Genomic DNA, 26225 nt, shown 5'->3' on the forward strand with positions numbered 1-26225 from the left:
TTGGTTGCTTGAACAGCAGCAGCAGCAGCAATTACCAGAGATAGTCTGTGTAACCAACCGAATCTGGCAGAGGTAACAGTATGTTATTTCTGTGGTTAGGTTATAAAAGACATTGTTGATTCCACCTTGGTCTCTCTCTCTTTCTGGAGTCACTGCCTCTGGGAAAAGCCAGCTGCCCTGTTGTAAGCAGGCCTCTGGAGAGAACAATTAGGCTTCCTCCCAGCGGATCACCTGAGTGATCACATTCCAATTTCCTTCGCTTACAAGACACATATCTCCATCCACTCGCACAAAAAACTTTTGAATTTTGCCATCTTCAACTTGTTGAGGAAACATCTCAGCTTCCCATACATGTGGCCCTTACAGTTCTTCTCTTTCGCCTTAAATTGTTTGAAACATTAACTTAGAACAGGCAGGAAGCAGCTCTGCTCCAGAGGAAATCAAGGAGATTTAAAGGAATCAAAAGGCAGAGAAAACAAGCACAGTTGGACACAAGGGGCAACAGATCCGGAAACAGCCAGGGGCGGAGTGAGGGGAAGCCAGGCCCCGCCCCCACACTGACCCCGCCCCTACTCTGTTGTGCTTCCTGCCTAGTCCCGCCCATTCTCCTCGTCCCCCCCTCTCGTTGGGCGCAGCCCAGACACCGCCCTCTGTACCGCCTCTTCCGCCCACGCGGGCTCAAGGTCCCGCAGACCCGGAAGTGAATCGGAATGAGCGGCAGACGCGTTCCGGTGAGTGAGTTTCGCTTTTTTTTTTTTGGTTTAAAAGCCGGATTTCGCAGCCCCACAGCCTCCTGTCCTCCACACCTGCGGTTCGGGGGTCTCTATTTTTATTGGGGTTTTACTACATAGGCATGATTGATAAGAATCTCCAGGATTCTCCCCTCCTCAGAGGTTGGGCTAGTATTACCTGGCTCAGAGCCCCAAACCTCTAGTCACTTGGTTGGTCTTTGTGAAATGACCAGCCTTCCAGCCTGAGTCATCCCATTATCAAACTAGGGGCCCACCATAAGTCATCTTTTTAGCATAAATTATCAGGGCCCACCATGAGTAATAAAGACACTGCAACCACTAAGGAAATTGCCAGTGTTAAAATGTTAACTTCTGGAAACCGGGGACCAAGCCCTGCCAAATTCTTCAGTACACAGCATTGAAACCTAAATCTTTCCTTTATGCCCTCTGATTTTTGATCTTGCTTTGGAATACCTCACCTGTTGCACGATTACAAAAAATATTACGTTACATTTAGTCCTAATATTTTATTGTTCAGAATAACGTCTAAGTCTCTCTTTAGTTGAGATTCTTTGGATATCTTGTAGCTATTTTATTTCATTTATTTTAAAGTTTCAGGTAGTATATGCAGTAATAGCTTCATTTGAAATTTCGCAGGTCCCTCTATTTAGTTTTTTTCTTTTTTTAAATTCAAAATTATGTTGAGTCTCCTAGATACAGCAGACTTTTGTTTGAAAAATCCATATTTCCTTCGAGTTTGAATTGCTCTGAATTTGCAATCACTGAGGTCTTTATGTCACCACATCTTCCAGGTAAGAATTGTGATTTTCAGACTTTATGTCCTTCAGGAAAGTTTTATAGTTTCTTCTAGGTCTAGAAATGTATTGTAAATAGGTGTCGTGGTATATTTGCTAATGGAAATGCAGACTGTTTCTCATGGCGTTTGTATTGTTTTAAATTACCGTTACTAAAGAAGAAAAATTATTTTCAGTATGTTGTTATTACTTCTTATAGTTAAAACACCTTTTTCTAGGTTGCCGTCGTGTCATCTGAATAATAACATTTCCAACTCTTTGACTCTATTTTTGTGTTTCCTTCTTTTCCCTCTTCTGCTGGTCCCAATTCAGGCATAATATGCAATGGTGAATGGCAGGAGTCCTGGCCATAATATCCCTTGCATCATCCTCATCGTCAGTGGAAATGCTTCTTCTGTTACATACTACTGATCATGGTGTTTGCTGGAATTCTCTTGCTTAATAACTTTTAAGTTCCTATTTGGCATGATTTTTTTTTTTAAAGGAATTCCTTTATTTTTATTATTTATTTATTTATTTATTTATTTATTTATTTATTTATGGCTGTGTTGGGTCTTCGTTTCTGTGCGAGGGCTTTCTCTAGTTGCGGCAAGTGGGGGCCACTCTTCATCGCGGTGCGCGGGCCTCTCACTATCGCGGCCTCTCTTGTTGCGGAGCACAAGCTCCAGACGCACAGGCTCAGTAGTTGTGGCGCACGGGCCTAGTTGCTCCGCGGCATGTGGGATCTTCCCAGACCAGGGCTCGAACCCGTGTTCCCTGCATTGGCAGGCAGATTCTCAACCACTGCGCCACCAGGGAAGCCCTGGCATGATTTTTAATTATCCAATAAGTTCTTCAAAAATTTGCCTTTATAAATCTTTTCTTCTGTTTTAATCTGTTAAACTATGGTGTTAATAAATTTTCTACTCTTCAATCATTGTTTTATTATTGCATAAAGTTTATTTGGCTTATGTTAATGGCCAAATATCAAAATTTAAATGAATAGAACTTTTTATATTTATTGTACATATTTGTACAATAAATATTTAGTGGAGATTGAAGGTAAAACTTTCTATATTTTAAAAAATTTCTGTAGTTTTTTTACACTAGGAAAATATAGAATAATGTTGACAACAACCTAATTAGAATTAAGTACAATTTATAAATGTTTGTTTTACCAAGAATGCTAAAATACACGAGTAAAAAATTGATAGATTAAAAAAACTTATTCAGAAAGATCTGTCATTCACAGAAGATTGCTTTTATCGAAAGTATGTTTATGTGTGCATGTGTGTATGCAAGCAGAAACCTACGGTGTGTATAAAAGACACATCATCATTTCATGAATAACTTTTATATTTATTTTAACCTTTGAAAATTGTTCTTAAATACTTTCCATGGCCTTAGATTTTTTTCTACACTATTGCATTACTGAGTTAATAGTAATAAGGAGAGAAATACATTATGTGCACACGTGTGTATGTATATAATGATCTGTTTTTTATATATAAATTTATTTATTTATTTTTGGCTGCGTTGGGTCTTTGTTGCTGCGCGGGGCTCTCCCTAGCTGTGGCGAGTGGGGGCCACTCCTTGCTGCAGTGCGCTGGCCTGTCCCTGCAGTGGTCTCTCCTGTTGCAGAGCACGGGCTCTAGGCACGCGGGCTTCAGTAGTTGTGGCACACGGGCTCAGTAGCTGTAGCTCGTGGGCCCTAGAGCGCAGGCTCAGTAGTTGCGGCGCACGGGGCTTAGTTGCTCCGCAGCATGTGGGATCCTCCCGGACCAGGGCTCGAACCCGTGTCCCCTGCACTGGCAGGCGGACTCCTAACCACTGCGCCACCAGGGAAGTCCTATAATGATCTTTTATGCAGTTTCACGTTGTTAGCTTTGAACTTCCTTCAAGTTTTCTCGTTTAGGAAACCCACTATCAGTGCACTTTTAATGCTGCATCTGTTACTTAACTGTGATTCTTTAGGTTCAGTTCTAAATTTGGACCACCTAGTTCAGGAGCTGGCTCTGCCATTGCTTAGCTGTGTGACCTGAGGTGAGTTTCTTAGAGTCTCTGTGACACAGATGTCTCCTCGACAAGGTGGGAACAGATATTTCTCTAATGTTACTACACAAAATGGTACACAATTAGAGTAATGCTTACTACATGGTAAATGTTGAAAACCTTTTTGTCTTTGCTATTATAACCATCATCACAATTTTTAGATTCTAAACTTTCTTTAAAGCCACTGTGAACTTTGTAATCCCTAAAGACACCACTTATGTGCCAGCTCATCAAAGAAATTAAATATCATTGGTGTGTAGAATGTACCAGCTAGCACTCCTATATAGACCACCTTGTGATGATGAGTTTTTTATTTGTAGATTTCTTTTACCGCCCACGAAATGTGAAATGCATAGTGATTTTGTGAATTTTATGCTCTGTGGTTGAAAAGTGTAAGAGCACAGAGTTAGGGATATATGACCTGCTCAAAATTATCTTACACTGATCTGTCAAAATGCTCTCTACAACCAAATCAATCCTTACACCTCTCTCCTATCATTTTGTGTGAAGATAAGAACTCTCCCCATGGTCCCTTAGTGAAATGTGTTTTTCATTATAGGTGCTGTTGACCTTCAGGGATGTGGCCATCGAATTCTCTCAGGAGGAGTGGGAATGCCTGGACCCTGCTCAGAGGGCCTTGTACAGAGATGTGATGTTGGAGACCTACAGGAACCTGCTCTCCCTGGGTGAGGATAACTTCCCTCTAGAAGTTGGGATCTGCCCTGTATATCATTACATTTTTCCCTTGAGAGTCTCTGGGGAGCCCTGCTTTGCTGATTGAGTTTTAGATCCTTGTTTTTCAGGGAGATTTGAAGCTGTGTTGATTCAGACATGAAAAGCTTCATGATGTGGGATCTGGACTTTAACCTTCCCCTTTCTTCAGATGATCTGCCCACTTTACACTAGATTAGTGATGCTTCCACAACCTGAATAATTACAAAACCTTGTAGTAAAATAAAAAATATCTGATTCCCTGGTTTTACCCCTGTACTTTTGATTCAGTAATTCTTGGGAGAGAGTTAGATGTCTATATGTAAAATATTCTTTAAGCATTCAGAAGAAGGCAGTTGGTAGACAAATTAGTGAAATATTTTTGTAGGTCCACCTGTACTATTCTCTCATTTTAGGTGAACAAAGGGCTGGGTTTATATTCTGGAAAAGCCCCAGCACATCATGTTTCTCCTTTCTTATAAGCAGGCATCTGTCTTTCTGATCTTAATATTTTTTTCCATTTTGAAGCAAGGGAAAGAGCCCTGGGCTGTGGAGGGTGAAGTAAAATTAGTGAAAAAAACCAGATGGGGGGAACGTTTCAAAGATGTGAACACAGCTAAGAGCTCAGATGGTCAGAGAGGAAGCTACTTCATCAAATATTGTTTGAGAAGCTTTCCCCAAATAAGCGAGGTCTGTGGGAAAAGAAAAGTACTTGTGAGCAGTCAAAGGAAATCTCCTCCTATTACTCTGTTCTGCAGACATGCAAAAAGTTATCCTCCAACCTTCCAGTGGTGTTTCAGCTGTTGCAGAGACAAAGGCAAAGTCTTTTTCACGCCCTACAACACTGTATTATCTGGCTCCTGTGACCTTTTTGGTGCCTTGGCTTTGAGAGGGATGAGGAGGGCTGTTTCAGAGGGACCCTCTTTCCCCTTTGGTCTCTCCTTTTGTACTCAATTCCATCTGATTCCAGCTAATCCTTCAGTTTCTCTGTAGTCCTGGCTCCAGGGCCTGACCAGGTTTCCATCCTCAGTTCCCGTATTTGGGAGACCTTCTTAGGAGATGGAGAAACATTGGCTTCCCTTCCATTGTATTTGGGTCCCCGAGCAACTGCATGGGACTATCTCAGGGCCTCTCTGCTTCATCAGGCTGCACAGCCATTTCCTTAGGCGTGCTTTTGCCACATGTCAGGAGTGTATAACAGGTGGGGCGGATCTTCTGAGATTGTTACTCAGCAGTACTGTGAAGACAGTGGACACAGAGATTGTCTCTTTGAAACCCAGTCCCACATGGGAAGCATATCTGTCTTTCAGGCACGCAGCCTGGGGTCTGTGGGCAGAGCACACAGCTCCTTTTAAAGGACCCTGCAAAATCTGACCTCCTTGCTTTACTTCCATATCTTGTCTTTTCCTCCTTCTAATGCTCTACCTAGTCTGGGAATGTGGACAAACCTTGGCTCTTCCAGATCTCATATTCTCCTAAGTTTGTGTAATTTTGCTTTTCTGAAATTGGAATATCATCCTCTTTTTTTGCTGTGATAACTCACTTTGGATGATGGACAACTGGTGAACTTACCTATGGAGGGAGTTTACTTTGTAACAGAAAATTTTTGAAGAACACTCTGATTAATATACCACAGTGCCATCCCGCTACTTACAGAAGTGCCTATTTAAGCCACTGAGTGATCCCAAGTCCTAGGATGCTGAGATAGAAAGTATCAGGAGAGTCTGACCAATAAGTGTTTGTAGTTGTCTTTCTGCTCTTTGTGGAGTGTTACACTGTCTTTGAAGGAGAGCGTGGCATTGTTGATCAAATATCTAGTTAGCATTCCCTTTGAACCAGCAATCACAGGCATACACATTTATCCCAGGGAGAACGTTGTCGCAGCTGTGTATCTGTGAGGCGTTGGTCAAACTATTCTTCATGCCAAATTGTTCATCCCATGCATGCACCATTGTTCAGTCTTCTTCAAACAAATATGATTGTGATGCATCATGTTGACGGAACTTAGGAAGGTAAATGATGCCCCCATTTTTTAAGTCTACCCTAATTTGTTATGTTTAAGCCCCTGCCGTTTTCATTATGCACATTTCCATGTTTTGTGAATGAACTTTAAAAAATTTATTTAATCATTAATTACATATTTTTGACGACACTCAGGATTCTGTTTTGTATCTGCAATTCATGGGGCTGTTGGATGGAGTAATAAATATTTTTAATATATTTTACAACATTTCCTTTTTGAGCTTTGAAGGTTATGGCTCAGAAGCAGTTTCCCCCAAATTTATTCACTACTGAATTTTGTGAAAAAATTATCTTAGTCCCTTTATTTTTCTTTCACCTGATGTAGTATCTACTATTAAAGTACCTTTTTTCTCAAATTGATTGGGTTTTTAAAACTGGGCCTATTGCATATTTTGAGAATATACTTTTTTCTATTAAGTTACTGTGTTCATCCCAGAAATACCATTAAATTGATTTCCCATAACTTGTATAGGGTATATTAAGCTTTTCTTTTCTTTTTCTGTAGTATACCTTAAGTTTTCTAAATACAACTTCTTGGATTTTATTTGAATCTTACTGACTTTTTATATTTTGGTTCAAATGCTTTATTCTAATAATGAATCTCCCTTTCTAGATGCATTTTGTACATCTTGGTATATTAAACTAATATTTAAATATCTTATTGTATTTCACTGGGAACTTAGCCAATCTCTTCTGCTCCATGTACGTCCTCACCACTATTGCTTGTAACACTTGTGTTTTCCCCAAAATTTCTAATGTTTTGGAAACTACATTCTTCAGTTAACACTTGATGGCTATTTTGATCCTCATGTTTTAAACTGGATTCCATAACAAGTTCACCTGGTCCTTGTTCACCCACATCCTGGTGCTCTCTTGTTCTCTGGCTACAGTCAGCTGCTTATGTTACTGACCACCTCTTCCCACGTCGACCTCTTCCATGGCACTGCCAAAAGTTGTTTCTACAATCTCCTGCTACTAACAACTGCCCTTCAGTAGAATCAGTAGAATCCATTCCCCACTATGAGTCATTGAGTTGTTTTTCCCTTGAGGTTGCTTATGTTCTGATGATCATTATGAAGTCCGAATTTATTAATTTTGGATAAGTACATGTTAATTTCCATTGATTCATAATAACTATATATCCACTGCTATGTATACTAAGAGCATTCCTCATCTCATGTCTCTATGTTTGTGATTGTATTAAGAGATCCAAATACATGATTTCAGATAGAGGAGGCTAGCAAAATAAACACTATTATCTTTATATAACAAATGTAAGGACACAGCCTCAAAAAGGTTAACATGCCAAAACTGGTGAATTTCTATTTAGAAAATATGTTATGTAATTAATAATTTTGTTTGTATGTTATTTCTTTTTAGCTAAAATAATCACATCTTCCCTAAAGTTCAAACCTTGACAAAAGCCTGCTGCTAACTTTGTTTCCCTTCCACTCTTTGTCCTCACCTTGCACTCATGGTTACCCTCCACTGATGGATTCTTTTTTTTCTTTTTTTTAATTAATTTATTTATTTTTGGCTGCACTGGGTCTTCATTGCTGTGCGGCTTTCTCTAGTTGTGGCGAGCGGGGGCTACTCTTTGTTGCGGTGCGTGGGCTTCTCATTGCGGTGGCTTCTTTTGTTGTGGAGCATGGGCTCTAGGTGCGCGGGCTTCAGTAGTTGTGGCACGCGGGCTCAGTCGTTGTGGCTCACAGGCTCTAGAGCGCAGGCTCAGTAGTTGTGGCACACGGGCTTAGCTGCTCTGCGGCATGTGGGATCTTCCCGGACCAGGGATCGAACCTGTGTCCCCTGCACTGGCAGGTGGATTCTTAACCACTATGCCACGAGGGAAGCCCAGTCGCTGGATTCTTGACAGTTTCATTGCATCTGCAGGTGTATGTACAAAGTGGATTTATTCATTCTCCTTTTGATGGCCATTTCTAGAATTTTGCTTTTAATACCTATTAACATTTTTGTCCATATCTCATGGAATATTCAAGACTCTTGAATATATGCCTATAAATGGGAATCCAGGGATATTCATTTTGGTACATTTCAGGGCAAATAGCAGAGTAGTGGTAAATGTCCCACTGTATCACGCTGACTCCCTCTTTAATCTCTTCCATTATTCCCCCACACCCATGGTATATTTCCCACAGAATGGGTCAGTGTATTCTTTTTTGCACTGTCCCAGCACAGTTGTAAGCACAAGCTCTGTTCTTCCACCTTTCCTCAGATTGTTTATTGATCTGGATGGAGCATACTGTTACCTCCTTAGCACATTGATTTTAGCCGCTGAACGTCCAAGTTGCTTCAGAACTCCCTCCCCTTACCTCTTCCCCCACCCTGTATAAAGATCTCTACTCTTCCAGAGGACAGCTTGATCAGGACAACACCATGGTCTACTAGCTGTCTAAACCAACACGTTCAGCAAGTGATGGCTCAGGTGCCGCTTTCCAGGAGAGAGAGTTCAGTAGCACTGTTAGTAACACAGCTGCCTTCCTGTGATTTTCTTGAAGCATCTCTCTATCCTGCTGGGATTTGCTGTGACCTTTGTGCTTACTTCCTGAGTGGGCAGTGGTGGGCTCTTTAGTGCCTAAGAGCGTGTGATGTGAGCCTGCAGCCCAGGTTCAAATCTTGGCTCTCAAGTTTACTTTCTGTGTAAATTGTTATTGGCTATATAAACCCCACAGGCCATTGTTTTTTTAATCTGAAAAATTATGATAATTTACCTCAAGAATATTTAAATGAGTTAATGACTTCAGAGGCCTTAGAACATTGCATGGTATATAGTAAGGAATGAAAATGTAGCTTTATTTCCTAAGATTTTTAAACTTTCTCTTATGTTTAAAACTATGAGATTTACCTTTGCTTGCATTATATTTTGTCTGTATTCATTTTGTAATTTATTCCATGTCACTGTTGTCTCTGACCCTAGTTAATACATTTTCAAAGCACATACTCTGTAGTACACATATTTTGTGACTGCAGAATTGCATACGTAAAGGTTTCTCCATAGTTAGGAAATTGCTCTTTTTTATTGACTGTTATTTAACTGCAGGCATGAAATCATAATTCTTACTTCTGATTACTTCCCCAATTCTTAGCCTTTAAAATATCATGTATTTAGCTGAACTGGATATTTCAAAAGTCAGTGGTTCTTAACATATTTTCCAGTTCTCATATTATGTACTCCTCTAGAACAGAAGTCCCTTCTTTGTACTGAAGGAAGAAGTATTTAGAATACACAGATTACATTGTTTTATAATTGTATTTACTTATTATTTATCTTCTGGATTTATCATGGGTTTCTAAAATGTTTGATCTTTTTAAATTATGATTTATAGATAATGGGTTTTCAGTATGTTTTATGTATTGTGACTGTCATACACGAGTGGTTGATTTTTCAAAATGCCTATTCTGCATGAGTATAGATAGTTTTATTATAGGAATTCAGAACAATATTATGTTATTCTTACAATGATTTTCTATCAAGTTCTTTTTTATTTTCCCAGTGCTATTTTTATTTTATACTTGTGAATAGCCACTTATCTAACAAACTTAAATAAGTTTGTTAGAGATTATTTACCATTACAGTATATAATGTTCTGCTTTAACATTTATTTGGGTACAATTATTATACAGTAAATGTTAATATAATATTGCTTTTCTTCAAATATGAGACACCCATGTGTCTACTGACAGTTGGTGTGTACTTTGAGGTGGTAACAGAAGGATACCACCTGTTTCAGGGCCTATGTAAATTTTCATACTGTGAGTGGTTTGATCCCAGGGTGTTGTAACTAGGCTTTCCTACAAATGATTTTGTCTACCTGTAATCACCTGGGGTTTTTTAAATATTTATTTATTTATTTGGCTGCGCTGGGTGTTAGTTGCGGTGTGCGGGATCTTTAGTTGCGGCCTGCGAGATCTTTAGTTGCGGCATGTGGAATCTTTAGTTGTGGCATGTGGGATCTTTAGTTGTGGTATTCAGGATCTTTTTTTAGTTGCAGCATGCGGGATCTAGTTCCCTGACCCGGGATTGAACCTGGGCCCTGCATTGGGAGCATGGAGTCTTAACCGCTGGACCACCAGGGAAGTCCCTGTAATCACCCTTTCTTTATTGAGGAATCCTATTCTCTTTGTATTCCTAATATTTGCATACTATGGTTGAGGAGTTTTATAACTGTAAGTATTACTTTTGGTCTAATACGATGTTTTCAGTATAAAATATTTATTTTACAACTCTAGTTAATAGGAAACCTATGGTTGTTTATATCTTTCAGATATCTCTACTCGATGTGTGATCAAGGAATTGTCACCAAAAGAGGATATTAACAAAGGAGAATTATTCCGAACGTTGATGTTGGGAAGACACAAAAGAAATGACATCAAGGATTTTGATTTCAGGGAAGTCCAGCAAAATATGCATGAGTTTGAAAGTCACTGTGGATATGATGAAACAAATTACAAAGGAGTTGTTACAACCTATAACAAAAATCTCACTAGTAGAAGAGATCAACAACAGAACAAATCCTGGAATGATTTCCTTCTAAAGCAGAGTGTATCTGTAAGAAAAAGTACTTATCAATATTATAAACATGAGAAGTCATATATAAGGTATTTGTTAAAACTAAAAAATAACATAACCTATGCAGAAAACACATATATAACATGTTTTGAGAATGAAGTTGGATTAAGGTTTCAGTCTCATCTGGCTGAACTTCAGAAGTTTCAAACCAAAGAGAAAATTTATAAATGCAAGCAAGTTGAGAAGTTGATCAACAATAGTTGTTCTGCTCCACCACTTAAAAGAATTCTTCCTAGTGTCAGCATCAACATTTGTAGTAAATCTGGGAAAATTTTTGTACATCCTTCATTACTTATACAACATCAGAGAGCACATATTACTGAAAAGCCTTACAAATGTAATGATTGTGGGAAAGCTTTTAGAGAAGGCTCAAACCTCACTAGTCATCAGAGAATTCATTCTGGGCAGAGACCTTACAAATGTAATGAATGTGATAAAGCCTTTATCCAATTTGCAAACCTTGCTAGACATCGGAGAATCCATACCAGAGAGAAACCCTATAAATGTAATATATGTGGCAAGAGCTGTAGTCAGAATTCAAATCTTGCAAGTCATCAGAAAATTCATACTGGAGAGAAACCTTACAAATGTAGTGAGTGTGGCAAAGCTTTTTCTGGGAATTCAAGCCTAACTCAACATAAGAGAATCCATACTGGAGAGAAACCTTATAAATGTAACGAATGTGGGAAGGCTTTTAGAGGAAGCTCGAATCTCACTAATCATCAGAGAATTCATTCGGGGCAGAGACCTTACAAATGTAATGAGTGTGACAAATCCTTTAACCGAGTCTCACACCTCACTAGACACCAGAGAATCCACACGGGAGAGAAACCATATAAATGTAGTGTATGTGGCAAGGTCTGTAGTCAACATTCAAATCTTGTAATTCACCAGAGAATTCATACAGGAGAGAAACCTTACAAATGTAATGAGTGTGGCAAAGCCTTTATGGAGCGTTCAAGCCTTACTCAACATAAGAGAATCCATAGTGGAGAAAAGCCTTACAAATGTAAGGAATGTGGCAAAGCCTTTAACCAGTCCTCTAACCTTGTCATACATCAGATAATTCATACTGGAGAGAAGCCTTACAAATGTAATGAGTGTGGCAAAGCCTTTAATGTGTGTTCAAGCCTTACCCGACATCAAAGAATCCATACAGGGGAGAAGCCTTACAGATGTGATGAGTGTGGCAAGGCATTTAGCCAATTTGCAAACCTTACTAGACATCAGAAAATGCATACTGAAAAGAAACTTTGTAAACCTAATATATGTGGTAATGCTTTTATCCCAAGATCATGCATTGGAGATCATCAGATAATTCATGGTGGAGAGAAACCTCACAAATGTAATGTGTGTGGCAAAACCTTTTATGCATATTCAAGCCTTACTCGACACCAAAGAGTCCACAGTGAATAGAAACTGTATAAAAGTCACGTATTTGGCAAAGCCTCTAAGTAGGGCTCACACTTAACTAGACAACAGAATATACATCTTTGAAAGAAAGCACATAAATGTAATGGGTATGGCAGGGCTTTTATCCAAAGATCAAGCCTTATGTAATGTTAGAATTCCTCCTGGAGAGAAACTTTATAAATGTAATGAATGAGTTAAGCTTTTATCAAATGTTCACACTTTTGGGGTCATGAGATGATTCACATCAGAGGGAAAACATACGGTCTGACCTTAGGATTCACCACAGAATTTATATTGTAGAAAAATCTTAGAAGTAATGAATATGATAAACTGTTTCACCATTTTCTTACAACAGGCTGCACATCAGATTCATACTAGAGGAAACTAAGTTCTTATCAGAGGTTATTCAAGTTAAATTCTGCTTAGTAATGAAAAATCAAAATCATAAAGCCTGTAATGGCTGTCAAAGTTACAAGGATACCTGTGGAAAAGTTCTGTGATCTTAATTTAGTAAGTGTTTATTTGAGATTTCTTGAAAAAGCTACTTTACTTTTTGATGGCTTTCAACCTGAGTTTTGAAATCTGTTTATTTTATGCCTTCATTACTGTTGTTTCGTATGTCACCATGAAGGTCTCTGGGAAGGATTTAATCAGATGAAAGAACATCCTTCCTTGGGTGAGGTTCACATCCAAAGTTTCCCGAAAGAGTGAGAACACTGAATTTATGAGACAATACAGTATAAATTTGAATGAGGGCTTGAGTGGCATATAATAGATGTAAAACTATGATCTAAGTCATCATGATTAATGTATTATGGGCTCTCTTCAGTTTTGTTGGTATGGGGTTTTTATGGTGATATGGGTGGGGCTGAAGAGAGGGTATCTGAATGTGGTTTAAACTTTCCACCAGTGCCAAAGAAAGGAGACCCAGGCTTTCTAATCATCTTGCCTAAGTTAGGTAGAATGGGAAGAGGGGTGGGAGACTTAAAAGCTGTTAGTAGTCAGATAATAAAAAATGAATTCAAGACTAATTCAACACTGAATGTTTACTCTTGAAGTTTCTTACTCCTTGGTTGGGAAAGACCACAATTTTCCTCATGTTAATAACTGTACACATTCTTTTCTGTTGCACATATAGGATCCTTTATACAATATAATTTTTGAAAGTGTTTGTGAAATACTGTTTAGGTAAACTGCCTGTGGTATTCTTATGGTGGTTTCATGAAAGTAATGTGTAGAAATGTTTATCAGACAATAAATATGATTTAATAATTTTATTAGAGCAAGTTTTCAAAAGCTATAAAAATCTCAATTTGAGATTATGGTAATAAGGCTTATGGTTCATAGTTCTTTTTCAACTGTGTTAAAATTTACTTTTATGTTCTTATAAAATTTTTCCTTACCACTTTTCTACTCACACCTTTTAAATTAATTTATATATCTAGTTTACATTTCACCTCTATAGTCAGTAAAACATTTGGAGGATACATAGACAAAGTGGTTTTTAAAAAATAATTAATTAATTAATTAATTGCTTTTATTTTTGGCTGTGTTGGGTCTTCGTTGCTGCGCGCAGGCTTTCTCTAGTTGCAGCAAGCGGGGGGCTACTCTTTGTTGCTGTGTGCGGGCTTCTCGTTGTGGTGGCTTCCCTTGTGGAGCACAGGTTCTAGGTGCACAGGCTTAAGTAGTTGTGACACGCGGGCTCTAGAATGCAGGCTCAGTAGTTGCGGTGCATGGGCTTAGTTGCTCTGCAGCATGTGGGGTCTTCCCAGATCAGGAATCTAACCCACGTCCCCTGCATTGGCAGGTGGATTCTTAACCACTGCGCCACCAGGGAAGTCCGGCAAAGTAGTTATTTTGAAACTTTCACAACGCAAGATAGTGCTCATATAACAATGTTAGGTACAAAGTAGGTGATCTATGAACGTGAAGAAAGAGGGTCTTTTATGTCTTTAGTGCAGTGAAAGAACTGGAATGATACAGGATGATGAATTGAAATCTTGTAATTTGGAGGCAGGAGACCTATTGCTATCCTAGAAGTCGTACTGGAATTTTCGTTAAAAATATGCTTATTTTACCTTAAAATTATCTCAAATTATTTCCCTTCTTGCCATTATTATTACTACTGTCATCACTTGATTACGTTGTTGCAGTGAATACTAAGCCCTGTATCTCCAAGGTTTTGCAGACCAGAGTCAGTAGATCAGAACGTTTTTCTGAATTCAATGTAAATATTAGATTTTTTGTTTATTTTATTTATATGTAATTCATATGACATGAAATTGACCCCTTGACAGTGTACAATTAAGTGGGTTTTGTGTATTCACAATTTTGTAAAACCATCAGCACTAATTCCAGGACATTTTCATCACCCTCTCCAAAGAAACCCCATACCCTTTAGCACTCCTCACTCCCACTCCTTGGAAACTACTAATGTAATTTCTGTCCCTATGTATGTCCCTATTCTGGATATTTCATATAAGTGAAATCTGTATGTGGCCTCTGTCCCTACCTTCTTTCACTGAAAATATTTTCTTTTAGAAAAAATTTTCAAGACTTATCCATGTTGTAACATGTATCATTATTTGATTCCTTTTTGTGGCTGAATAATACTTCATTGTATAAAATTCTTTGAACTCCTTCCATTCCTTGGCTATTTAAATAATGCTTTTGTGAATGTTCATTTACAATTTTTTTGGACATATGTTTTCAGTTCTCTTGGGTATATGTATAGGGGTAGAATTACTGTGTCATAAGAATAACTCACCTATCTCTTGAGGAACTGCCAAGCTTTTCTAAAGCAGCTGCACCATTTTATATTCCTACCAGCAATGTATGAGGATTAATTTCTCCACTTCATCAACAGTTGTTATTTTCTATCCCAGCAGGTGTAAAGTGTCTCATTGTGGTTTTTATTTGGCATTTTCTAATGGCTAATGATCTTGAGCATCTTTTCATGTGTTTGTTGGCCATTGGTGTATCTTGTTTCGAGAAATATGTATTCAAATGCTATGCATATTTTTTACTTGGGTTATTTGTCTCTTTTAGATTGTTTTAAGAATTCTTTATATATGCTAGATATAATCCCCTTATTAGGTATATTATTGGCAAATATTGCTTCCTATTTTGTGATTGTCTTTTTACATTCTTGATAGTGTTCCTTGACACACAAGGTTTAAATTTTGATGAAACTTTATTTTGGGGAGTGGTTGCTTGTGTTTTTGGTGTGTTATATCTAAGAAAACATTGTATAACCCAGTGTCTGGAAGAGTTATACCTATGTTTTCTTCAAGGTATTTTATAGTTATAGTTCTTACATTAAGTTCTTTGATCTCTTTTGAATTAACTTTTGTATAGGATGTGAGGTAGGGATTCAACTTTATTCTTTTGCATGTAGATATCCAGTTGTCCCATCTGTTCGATATTTTTAAGCATCAAAATTCCTTTACTAGCCTTTAAAATTTCATCAATCATTCTTATGTTGGGATGAAACTGTGGGAGGACCAATGGACTACAGAACCAATATAGTCATGCTGGTTGAGATTTCTAGACTTTGAAAACAAAAAATAGTATTCTCGGGGATTGTAACCTGTGTTTGGTTAGGAAGACATGTACATACAATTACTTGAGAGTAAGAAGCATTTATAAATTAGGGCAAGAATTTAAAACGAGTTTGAATCGTGAAATGTATGAAAGACTGGTGGATCACAGAGTTGCTGGCAACTACATCCTGAAACTCCAGGGTGGGTGGAGAGGCCAAAGTTTATGGTTATGTCTGAGAAGTTACTGCTTCTGGCTTCCTTAAATGTGTAGTTAGGGATGGTGGGGAGGTTTGCAAAGTTTTTATCTAGTCACTGAGTTCTTCTGAGATTAACATTTTCTGCTCCACTTCTGCCTTCCAAATTCCATACAGGTTTTTCTCATTGGCAGACTTCAGTGAGAATCATACAGCACCTAAAAGCAAAGTATTGGTCACAGCAGACTAAGGCAAGGAATAATGGAATAAGCAATAGAAAGACCAAAAGCATGGGGGGAGGCTGAGAAAAAAAAGATGTGTGTGGAATAAGGGCTTCTCGGATAACCCACATGTACTGAGAAATAAAGTACCTGAGAAAACCATAAGCTATCTTCTCTGGTGCTGCACAGAAAGTAAAGGTGAAAGCAGAGTGGTAAATGGCCTGGTTAGGTATTGAAGGAGCATCAAAACTAAGAGCCAATCTGCAAATAATAAAAGAGTAATTTCTTCTCTCCCTCCCTCCCTCCCTCCCTCCCTCCTTTCCTTCCTTCCTTCTTCCTGTCCTCTCTCCCTCTCTCCTTTTTTAAGTTTCTTCTCCGGGCATTGAATGAAATCTCTCAAACCACAATATGATTACTAAGCTAATGGAAGAGAGACTACATTGACCACACATGATAATGAAGACAGTCTTTACAAACTTAGTTTGGAAAAGCCACTAAACAAATTACAACCCACAACAGGCAGCAAAAACAAACCATAAAGGGAATGGAAAATCTGATTTATAGAATTCCACATTATAATATTTAAAATGCCAGTTTTCAACAAAAGTTAATGAGGAATGAAAACAAACATGAAAGCATGGCTCAGTCACAAGAAAAAAAGTTAAGAGAAGCTATTTTGAGGATCCCTGGACATTGAACTTCAAACTGAAGAAAGCCAATTAGTAACACCAAGATAGAAAACACACTGGTGAAGTGAAGTATATAGTTAAATTCAGAATACTCTAATAGAGTGGTATGTTAACCACTTAGCTCAAGTATAAAAGTTAAAAGGAAAAAGTATAGAGTGGTATGTTAACCACTTAGCTCAAGTATAAAAGTTAAAAGGAAAAAGTATTTAAAAATAACTAATATTTGTTAATATTAAAAAACTTAAATTGTGACAGCAAAAACGTAAAATGTGACAGGGAATTAAAGGTTAAAGTTTTTCTAATGCAATCAAAGTTGTTATCAGTGTAAAATAGGCTTTTATTTCTGAGATGGTTTATGTAAGCCTCGTAGTAACCACAAAGCAAAAACCTACAGTAGGTACACAAAAAAATAAAATGGGATCAAAGCATACCACTATAGAAAACCATCAATTCCTGAAGGAAGTCAGCAAGAGAGGAAGAAAGGAACAAGGGAACTACAAAACAGCCTGAAAAATAAAAAAATAAGAGGACACCTTCAAGATGGTGGAAGAGTAAGACATGAAGATCACCTTCCTCCCCACAAATACATCAGAAATACATTTACATGTGGAACACTCCTACAGAACACCTACTGAACGCTGGCAGAAGACCTCAGACTTCCCAAAAGGCAAGAATCTCCCCACATACCTGGGTAGGGCAAAAGAAAAAAGAAAAAACAGAGACAAAGAATAGGGACGGACCTGCACCAGTGGGAGGGAGCTGTGAAGGAGGAAAGGTTTCCACACACTAGGAAGCCCCTTCACTGGCGGAGACAGGGGGTGGTGGTGGGGGAAGCTTTGGAGCCATGGAGGAGAGCACAGCAAGAGGGGTGCAGAGGGCAAAGCAGAGAGATTCCCACACAGAGGATTGGTGCTGGGATGGATGGGGGCTGGGAGCTGAAGCTCAGGCTTCAGAGGTCAAATCCCAGGGAGAGGACTGGGGTTGGCTGCATGAACACAGCCTGAAGGGGGCTAGTGCACCACAGCTAGCCTGGAGGGAGTCCGGGAAAAAGTCTGGAACTGCCTAAGAGGCAAGAGACCATTGTTTCGGGGTGCACAAGGAGAGGGGATTCAGAGTACCACCTAAACAAGCCCCAGAGAAGAGCATGAGCCATGGCTATCAGCACAGACACCAGAGGCGGGCATGAAACGCTAAGGCTGCTGCTGCAGCCACCAAGAAGCCTGTGTGCAAGCACAGGTTACTATCCACACCTCCCCTCCTGGGAGCCTGCGCAGCCCACCACTGCCAGCGTCCTGCGATCCAGGGACAACTTCCCTGGGAGAACACACGGCGTGCCTCAGGCTGTTGCAATGTCATGCCGGCCTCTGCCAGTGCAGGCTCGCCCCGCATTCCATACCCCTCCCTCCCCCTGGCCTGAGTGAGCCACAGCCCCGTAATCAGCCACTCCTTTAACCCCATCCTGTCTGATCGAAGAACGACACCCTCAGGCCAAATCTAAAGCTGAGCCCCAGGAGATGTGCGAACAAAGAAGAGAAAGGGAAATCTCTCCCAGCAGCCTCAGGAGCAGCAGGTTAAATCTCCACAATCAACTTGATGTACCCTGCATCTGTGGAATACCTGAATGACAACGAATCATCCCAAAATTGGGACAGTGGACTTTGGGAGCAATGATATATATATATTTTTCCTTTTTCTCTTTTCGTGAGTGTGTATGTGTATGCTTCTTTGTGTGATTTTCTCTGTATAGGTTTGCTTTTACCATCTGTCCTAGGGTTCTGTCTGTCTTTTTTTTTTTTTTTTAGCATAGTTTTTAGTGCTTATCATTGGTGGATTTGTTTTTTGGTTTGGTTACTCTCTTCTTTTTTCTTTTTTTAAATTACTTTTTAATTTTTTAAACTTTAATAATTTTTTAATTTTTTATTTTAATAACTTGATTTTTTTTCTTTCTTTCTTTCTTTCTTTCTTTCTTTCTTTCTTTTCTTTTCTTTCTTTTTTCCCTCCTTTTCTTCTGAGCTGTGTGGCTGACAGGGTCTTGGTGCTCCAGCCAGTGTCAGGCCTGTGCCTTTGAGGTGAAAGAGCTGAGTTCAGGACATTGGTCCACCAGAGACCTCTCAGCTGCACATGATATCAAATGGCAAAAGCTCTCCCAGAGATCACCACCTCAACGCTAAGACCCAGCTCCACTCAATGACCAGCAAGCTACAGTGCTGGACACCCTATGCCAAGGTGTCATATGCCACCCGAGCAAGACAGGAACACAATCCCGCCCATTAACAGAGAGGCTGCCTAAAATCATAATAAGGCCACAGACACCCGAAAACACACCACCTGATGTGGTCCTGCCCACCAGAAAGACAAGATCCAGCCTCATCCACCAGAACGCAGGCACTAGTCCTCTCCACCAGGAAGCCTACACAACCTACTAAACCAACCTTAGCCACTGGGGGCAGACACCAAAAACAACAGGAACTACGAACCTGCAGCCTGCGTAAAGGAGACACCAAACACAGTAAGTTAAGCAAAATGAGAAGACAGAAAAACACACAGCAGATGAAGGAGCAAGGTAAAAACCCACCAGACCAAACAAATGAAGAGGAAATAGGCAGTCTACCTGAAAAAGAATTCAGAGTAATGATAGTGAATATGATCCAAAATCTTGGAAATAGAATGGAGAAAATACAAGAAATGTTTAACAAGGACCTAGAAGAACTAAAGAGCAAACAAACAATGACGAAAAACACAATAAGTGAAATTAAAAATTCTCTAGAAGGAATCAATAGAATAACTGAGGCAGAAGAACGGATAAGTGACCTGGAAGATAAAATAGTGGAAATAACTACAGCAGAGCAGAATAAAGAAAAAAGAATGAAAAGAATGGAGGACAGTCTCAGAGACCTCTGGGACAACATTAAATGCACCAACATTCGAATTATAGGGGTCCCAAGAGAAGAAAAGTAAAAGAAAAGTTCTGAGAAAATACTTGAAGATATTATAGTTGAAAACTTCCCTAATATGGGAAAGGAAATAGTCAATCAAGTCCAGGAAGCACAGAGAGTCCCATACAGGATAAATTCAAGGAGAAACACACCAAGATACATCTTAATCAAACTATCAAATATTAAATACAAAGAAAAAATATTAAAAGCAGCAAGGGAAAAGCAACAAATAACATACAAGGGAATCCCCATAAGGTCAACCGCTGATCTTTCAGCAGAAATTCTGCAAGCCAGAAGGGAGTGGCAGGACATATTTAAAGTGATGAAGGAGAAAAACCTACAACCAAGATTACTCTGCACAGCAAGGAGCTCATTCAGATTCGATGGAGAAATTAAAATCTTTATAGACAAGCAAAATCTAAGAGAATTCAGCACCACCAAACCAGCTGTACAACAAATGCTAAAGGAACTTCTCTAGGCAGGAAACACAAGAGCAGGAAAAGACCTACAAAAACAAACCCAAAACAAGAAAATGGTAATAGGGACATACACATTGATAATTACCTTAAATGTAAATGGATTAAATGCTCCAACCAAAAGACATAGACCAGCTGAATGGATCCAAAAACCAGACCCATATGTATGCTGTCTACAAGAGACCCACTTCAGACCTAGGGACACATACAGACTGAAAGTGAGAGGATGGAAAAAGATATTCCATGCAAATGGAAATCAAAAGAAAGCTGGAATAGCAATTCTCATATCAGACAAAATAGACTTTAAAATAAAGACTATCACAAGAGACAAAGAAGGACACTACATAATGATCAAGGGATCAGTCCAAGAAGAAGATATAACAATTGTAAATATTTATGCACCCAACATAGGAGCACCTCTATACATAAGGCAAATGCTAACAGCCATAAAAGGGGAAATCAACAGTAACACAATCATAGTAGGGGACTTTAACACCCCACTTTCACCAATGGACAGATCATCCAAAATGAAAATAAATAAGGAAACACAAGCTTTAAATGACATATTAAAGAAGATGGACTTAATTGATATTTATAGAACATTCCATCCAAAAACAACAGAATATGCTTTCTTCTCAAGTGCTCATGGAACATTCTCCAGGATAGATCATATCTTGGGTCACAAATCAAGCCTTGGTAAATTTAAGAAAATTGAAATCGTATCAAGTATCTTTTCCGACCACAACGCTATGAGACTAGATATCAATTATAGGAAAAAAACTGTAAAACATACAAACACATGGAGGCTAAACAATACGCTACTAAATAACCAAGAGATCACTGAGGAAATCAAAGAGGAAATCAAAAAGTACGTAGAAACAAATGACAGTGAAAACACGACGGCCCAAAACCTATGGGATGCAGCAAAAGCAGTTCTAAGAGGAAAGTTTATAGCAATACAATCCTACCTCAAGAAACAAGAAACATCTCAAATAAACACCCTAACCTTACGTGTAAAGCAATTAGAGAAAGAAGAACAAAAAAAACCCAGAGTTAGCAGAAGGAAAGAAATCATAAAGATCAGATCAGAAATAAATGAAAAAGAAATGAAGGAAACGATAGCAAAGATCAATAAAACTAAAAGCTTATTCTTTGAGAAGATAAACAAAATTGATAAACTATTAGCCAGACTCATCAGGTAAAAAAAGGGAGAAGACTCAAATCAATAAAATTAGAAATGAAAAGGGAGAAGTAACAACTGACACTGCAGAAATACAAAGGATCATGAGAGATTACTACAAGCAACTATATGCCAATGAAATGGACAACCTGGAAGAAATGGACAAATTCTTAGAAAAGCACAACCTTCCGAGACTGAACCAGGAAGAAATAGAAAATATAAACCGACCAATCACAAGCACTGAAATTGAGACTGTGATTAAAAATCTTCCAACAAACAAAAGCCCTGGACCAGATGGCTTCACAGGTGAATTCTATCAAACATTTAGAGAAGAGCTAACACCTATCCTTCTCAAACTTTTCCAAAATATAGCAGAGGGAGGAAAAATCCCAAACTCTACAAGGCCACCATCACTCTGATACCAAAACCAGATAAAGATGTCACAAAGAAATAAAACTACAGGCCAATATCACTGATGAACATAGATGCAAAAATTCTCAACAAAATACAAGCAAACAGCATCCAACAGCACATTAAAAGGATCATACACCATGATCAAGTGGGGTTCATCCCAGGAATGCAAGGATTCTTCAATATATGCAAATCAATCAACGTGATACACCATATTAACAAATTGAAGGAGAAAAACCATATGATCATCTCAATAGATGCAGAAAAAGCTTTGGACAAAATTCAGCACCCATTTATGATAAAAACCCTCCAGAAAGTAGGCATAGAGGAAACTTACCTCAACATAATAAAGGCCATATATGACAAACTCACAGCCAACCTCATTCTCAATGGTGAAAAACTGAAACTATTTCCACTAAGATCAAGAACAAAACAAGGTTACCCACTCTCACCACTATTATTCAACATAGTTTTGGAAGTTTTAGCCACAGCAATCTGAGGAGAAAAAGAAATAAAAGGAATCCAAATCGGAAAAGAAGAAGTAAAACTGTCACTGTTTGCAGATGACGTGATACTATACATAGAGAATCCTAATGACGCTACCAGAAAACTACTAGAGCTAATCAATGAATTTGGTAAAGTAGCAGGATACAAAATTAATGCACAGAAATCTCTTGCATTCCTATACACTAATGATGAAAAATGTGAAAGAGAAATTAAGGAAACACTCCCATTTACCACTGCAACAAAAAGAATAAAATACCTAGGAATAAACCTACCTAAGGAGACAAAAGACCTGTATGCAGAAAGCTATAAGACACTGATGAAAGAAATTAAAGATGATACAAACAGATGGAGAGATATACCATGTTCTTGGATTGGAAGAATCAACATTGTGAAAATGACTCTACTACCCAAAGCAATCTACAGAGTCAATGCAATCCCTATCAAACTACCAATGGCATTTTTGGTAGTCAAACTATCAAACTACCAATGGCATTTTTCACAGAACTAGAACAAAAAATTTCACAATTTGTATGGAAACACAAAAGACCCCGAATAGCCAAAGCAATCTTGAGAAAGAAAAACAGAGCTGGAGGAATCAGGCTCCCTGACTTCAGACTATACTACAAAGCTACAGTAATCAAGACAGTATGCTACTAGCACAAAAACAGAAATATAGATCAATGGAACAGGATAGAAAGCCCAGAGATAAACTCATGCACATATGGTCACCTTATTTTTGATAAAGGAGGCAAGAATATACAGTGCAGAAAAGACAGCCTCTTCAGTAAGTGGTACTCGGAAAACTGGACAGCTACATGTAAAAGAATGAAATTAGAACACTCCCTAACACCATACACAAAAATAAACTCAAAATGGATTATAGACCTAAATGTAAGGCCAGACACTATAAAACTCTTAGAGGAAAACATAGGCAGAACACTCTATGACATAAATCACAGCAAGATCCTTTTTGACCCACACTAAAAAAAAATCTCAAACCTAACTTTACTGCTCAAGCGACTGGAAAAGAAGAAAAAAACTAAGCTCAAGTTAGTAGAAGGAAGGAAATATCAAAGATCAGTGTAGAAATAAATAAAATAGAGACCAGAAAAAAAAATAGAAAAGGTCAAGGAAACTAAGGGCTGGATTTTAAAAAGATGAAATTGATAAAATTTTACCTACACTAAGAAAGAAGACTCAAAATCAGAAATGAAAGAAGAGATATTACAACAAATAACAAATACAAAAGATCTATGAACAGTCCAACCAATTTGATAACCTAGAAAAGTAAATTCCTAGAAATATACAACCTACTATGACTGAATCACAAACAAAATCTGAACAGACTAACGACAAGTAAGGAGATGGAGTCAGTTATCAAAAATCTTCCAACAATGAAAAGCTCATTGCCCTCTTGGGGCATGCAGGCAGGTTTGGTTTTCTGACCATAACTCCAAAAATTCCAGGATGTTTTCATGTGCCTGAGCCAAGGAAACTTCTTCCGTGGTTAAACACAGACTTTTTTTTTTTTTCTATAAAGTCACAGTAATTTTTTTTTTTAATGTTGAGTTGAGACCTAGTTATTAGCGCTAGAAAATATAAAAGCAGTTCAAATATGGAAATAAGCTCTGAGCAATTCCTCCAACATGAACAGATGGACTCTGTTGGAATCATTCAACATGTGTAGAAAAGAGCAAAGAAACTTGAGGGAAAATTTTCACTAATATAACAAATTAAGGGAAGAAACTAGGCTGTTGAGTATTAGGCTAAACTGGTTAAAGTAAGTTGTGAACATCTTGGACATCTTTACCAAGTGAACTTTAAAATTGGAGTAAAATTATATACTACATATAAATAAATGTGAATATTTTCAATATATAATAAGAATTAGAAAATCATAGAAACCTCATAATCTGAATCTGAAAAATACATTTAAAAGGAGAAGTACTTTGAAAATTAAAAAGAAAAATAATTAATTTCAGGTCAAATTTGGGAAACAGGAATGGAATAAATATGCGCCCCTACTGGGAAGGACACTTTCCAGTGGGAATTGGAATTGGAACACCCAGCACAGTCATTTGATGTGACATGGGACACAAGAAACTCATCACAGAACAGGAACCTGTCACCTCTCTGAGCACAGGGGTCAGGGGACTTCCCAAGCCAATGGCTGCCAAGGGAAGTTCTGGGGAGAGGCAGGTCCCTACCCAGGAGAACTTGAGGATGAGGACTCTCAGGGAAGGAGTGTGATCTATAGAATTCCAGGCCCAGGGAAAGGATGCAGCATCTAGGGCTGCACTTGGAGCACTACAGCAGACGCTGCCCTTAAGGAGCCTGGGAGAGTTTGAAGGGCATGAAACCATCTTCCAAGTAAGGGCTTTGAACAGCACGAGGGATGTGTGTTGGAGGTCGGGGAAGAGATTTAAGTAGGAAAATTACTCAGCAATATAGAGACAAATACAAATTAAAAATAAGAGACTTAATTCTCCCTGTTGAAAATAATGGAAGCAATCCCTCCTCATATTTTTCTTAGAGCTTTAGGAAACTTTAGAAAACCTGTACTTTCTCCTTCCTTTGACATGTGTATAAATCCTTTTGAAAACGAATAGATCATTAGTTGGCATTATAACCCAAGAATGTCTTCCAAGGACCTAGGAGCCTTCTCTTTGGAATGGAACATCAAAGAAGATAGCACCCCTATCTCCCAGGTTCTGTGGGATGTGTCAAACAAAATTCACAGCAGAGCTGCAAAGAAAAGCTTTATTTTTGGTCTGAGAATTGTAATTTGGTAGACAAAAGATTTGAGTAGGAGTTGAAAATGTGTTCCAAGGAGGAGAGAAAAGGCAGGGGTTGATAAAGGCAAAAACCCAAAAGGTTGCAAAAGTTGTTTTGAAAGAATTATCATTAGTGCTCGCAAGCTGAAGCTATTTGTATTTATACATGGTTGGTTGCTAAAGGCTCTTGTTGGGAGGGAGAAATTTTCCTCTAACCATCTAGGTTCTTTTAGGTTTTAATAACATGTATATATGGGAGAGGCCCAGGAAAACTGAGTGACTTGCCAAAATGGACTTAGCCCTCACCTTAAATGCCATCTTCAGCTAAAGACAAAAGATGTTGGTAGTAGCGTTTTGGGGCAATTCACATGAAGAGGGAAAAACAAGTGTTTGGTAAACAAATGTCTGCTGGGCCAGGGAGAGACAATGGGACACAGTGAACTCTGATCTCTAGGCCCTGCCAAGTTTCCCCAACCATACCTAGTCCATATTCTTTGTAGATCTCTCTGCTGATATCTCTATTCCAGGAAAAGGCCCTCTATCTACATTCTTTTAGGCAGTTAGGAGGAAGGTCAGTGTTTTTTCCTGAGCCTTTTGGGTACTGATTCTTTTCAGCTTGAAATAACCCGCTTGCCAAAGAGACATTTTGGTGTGGCAAGTTTTGACCCCCTACATTATCACTAGCGGGAGGTAGAAGTCTGTTACTGTGACAACTTCCAGATTATTCTTGTAGAATCCTTGGACTATTTATGGTTTGGCTTAGTTCAAAAGTTCATGGTTCTCGCCTCCCCCTCCCCCCCACCCCCAAGAATGTGCCTAAGCCCTGCCTTCTTTAACTTCTGCCAGGTCCATTTTAAGTAACTCTCTTAGCAATATGGACTCCATTTTTTTTTTTTAATAGATTTTATTTATTTATTTATTTATTGGCTGAGTTGGGTTTTCGTTGCTGCGTGCAGGGTTTCTTTAGCTGCGACGAGCGGGGGC

General features: G+C 38.6%; 1 protein-coding gene across 1 annotated transcript; it reads left to right on the forward strand.

The window, feature by feature from the left end:
* Positions 1-705: 705 nt before the first annotated feature.
* Positions 706-12683, forward strand: LOC133078691 (zinc finger protein 501-like). The gene is given in 8 exon segments (XM_061173843.1): positions 706-731; positions 4137-4263; positions 4775-4800; positions 4802-4910; positions 7958-7989; positions 8600-8608; positions 10992-12139; positions 12224-12683. Coding segments are annotated over 8 exon segments (1563 nt in total). The 5' UTR covers positions 706-710; the 3' UTR covers positions 12315-12683.
* Positions 12684-26225: the final 13542 nt, after the last annotated feature.

This window comes from Eubalaena glacialis, chromosome 18 (assembly GCF_028564815.1).
Source record: "Eubalaena glacialis isolate mEubGla1 chromosome 18, mEubGla1.1.hap2.+ XY, whole genome shotgun sequence".
Classification (NCBI taxonomy): domain Eukaryota; kingdom Metazoa; phylum Chordata; class Mammalia; order Artiodactyla; family Balaenidae; genus Eubalaena; species Eubalaena glacialis.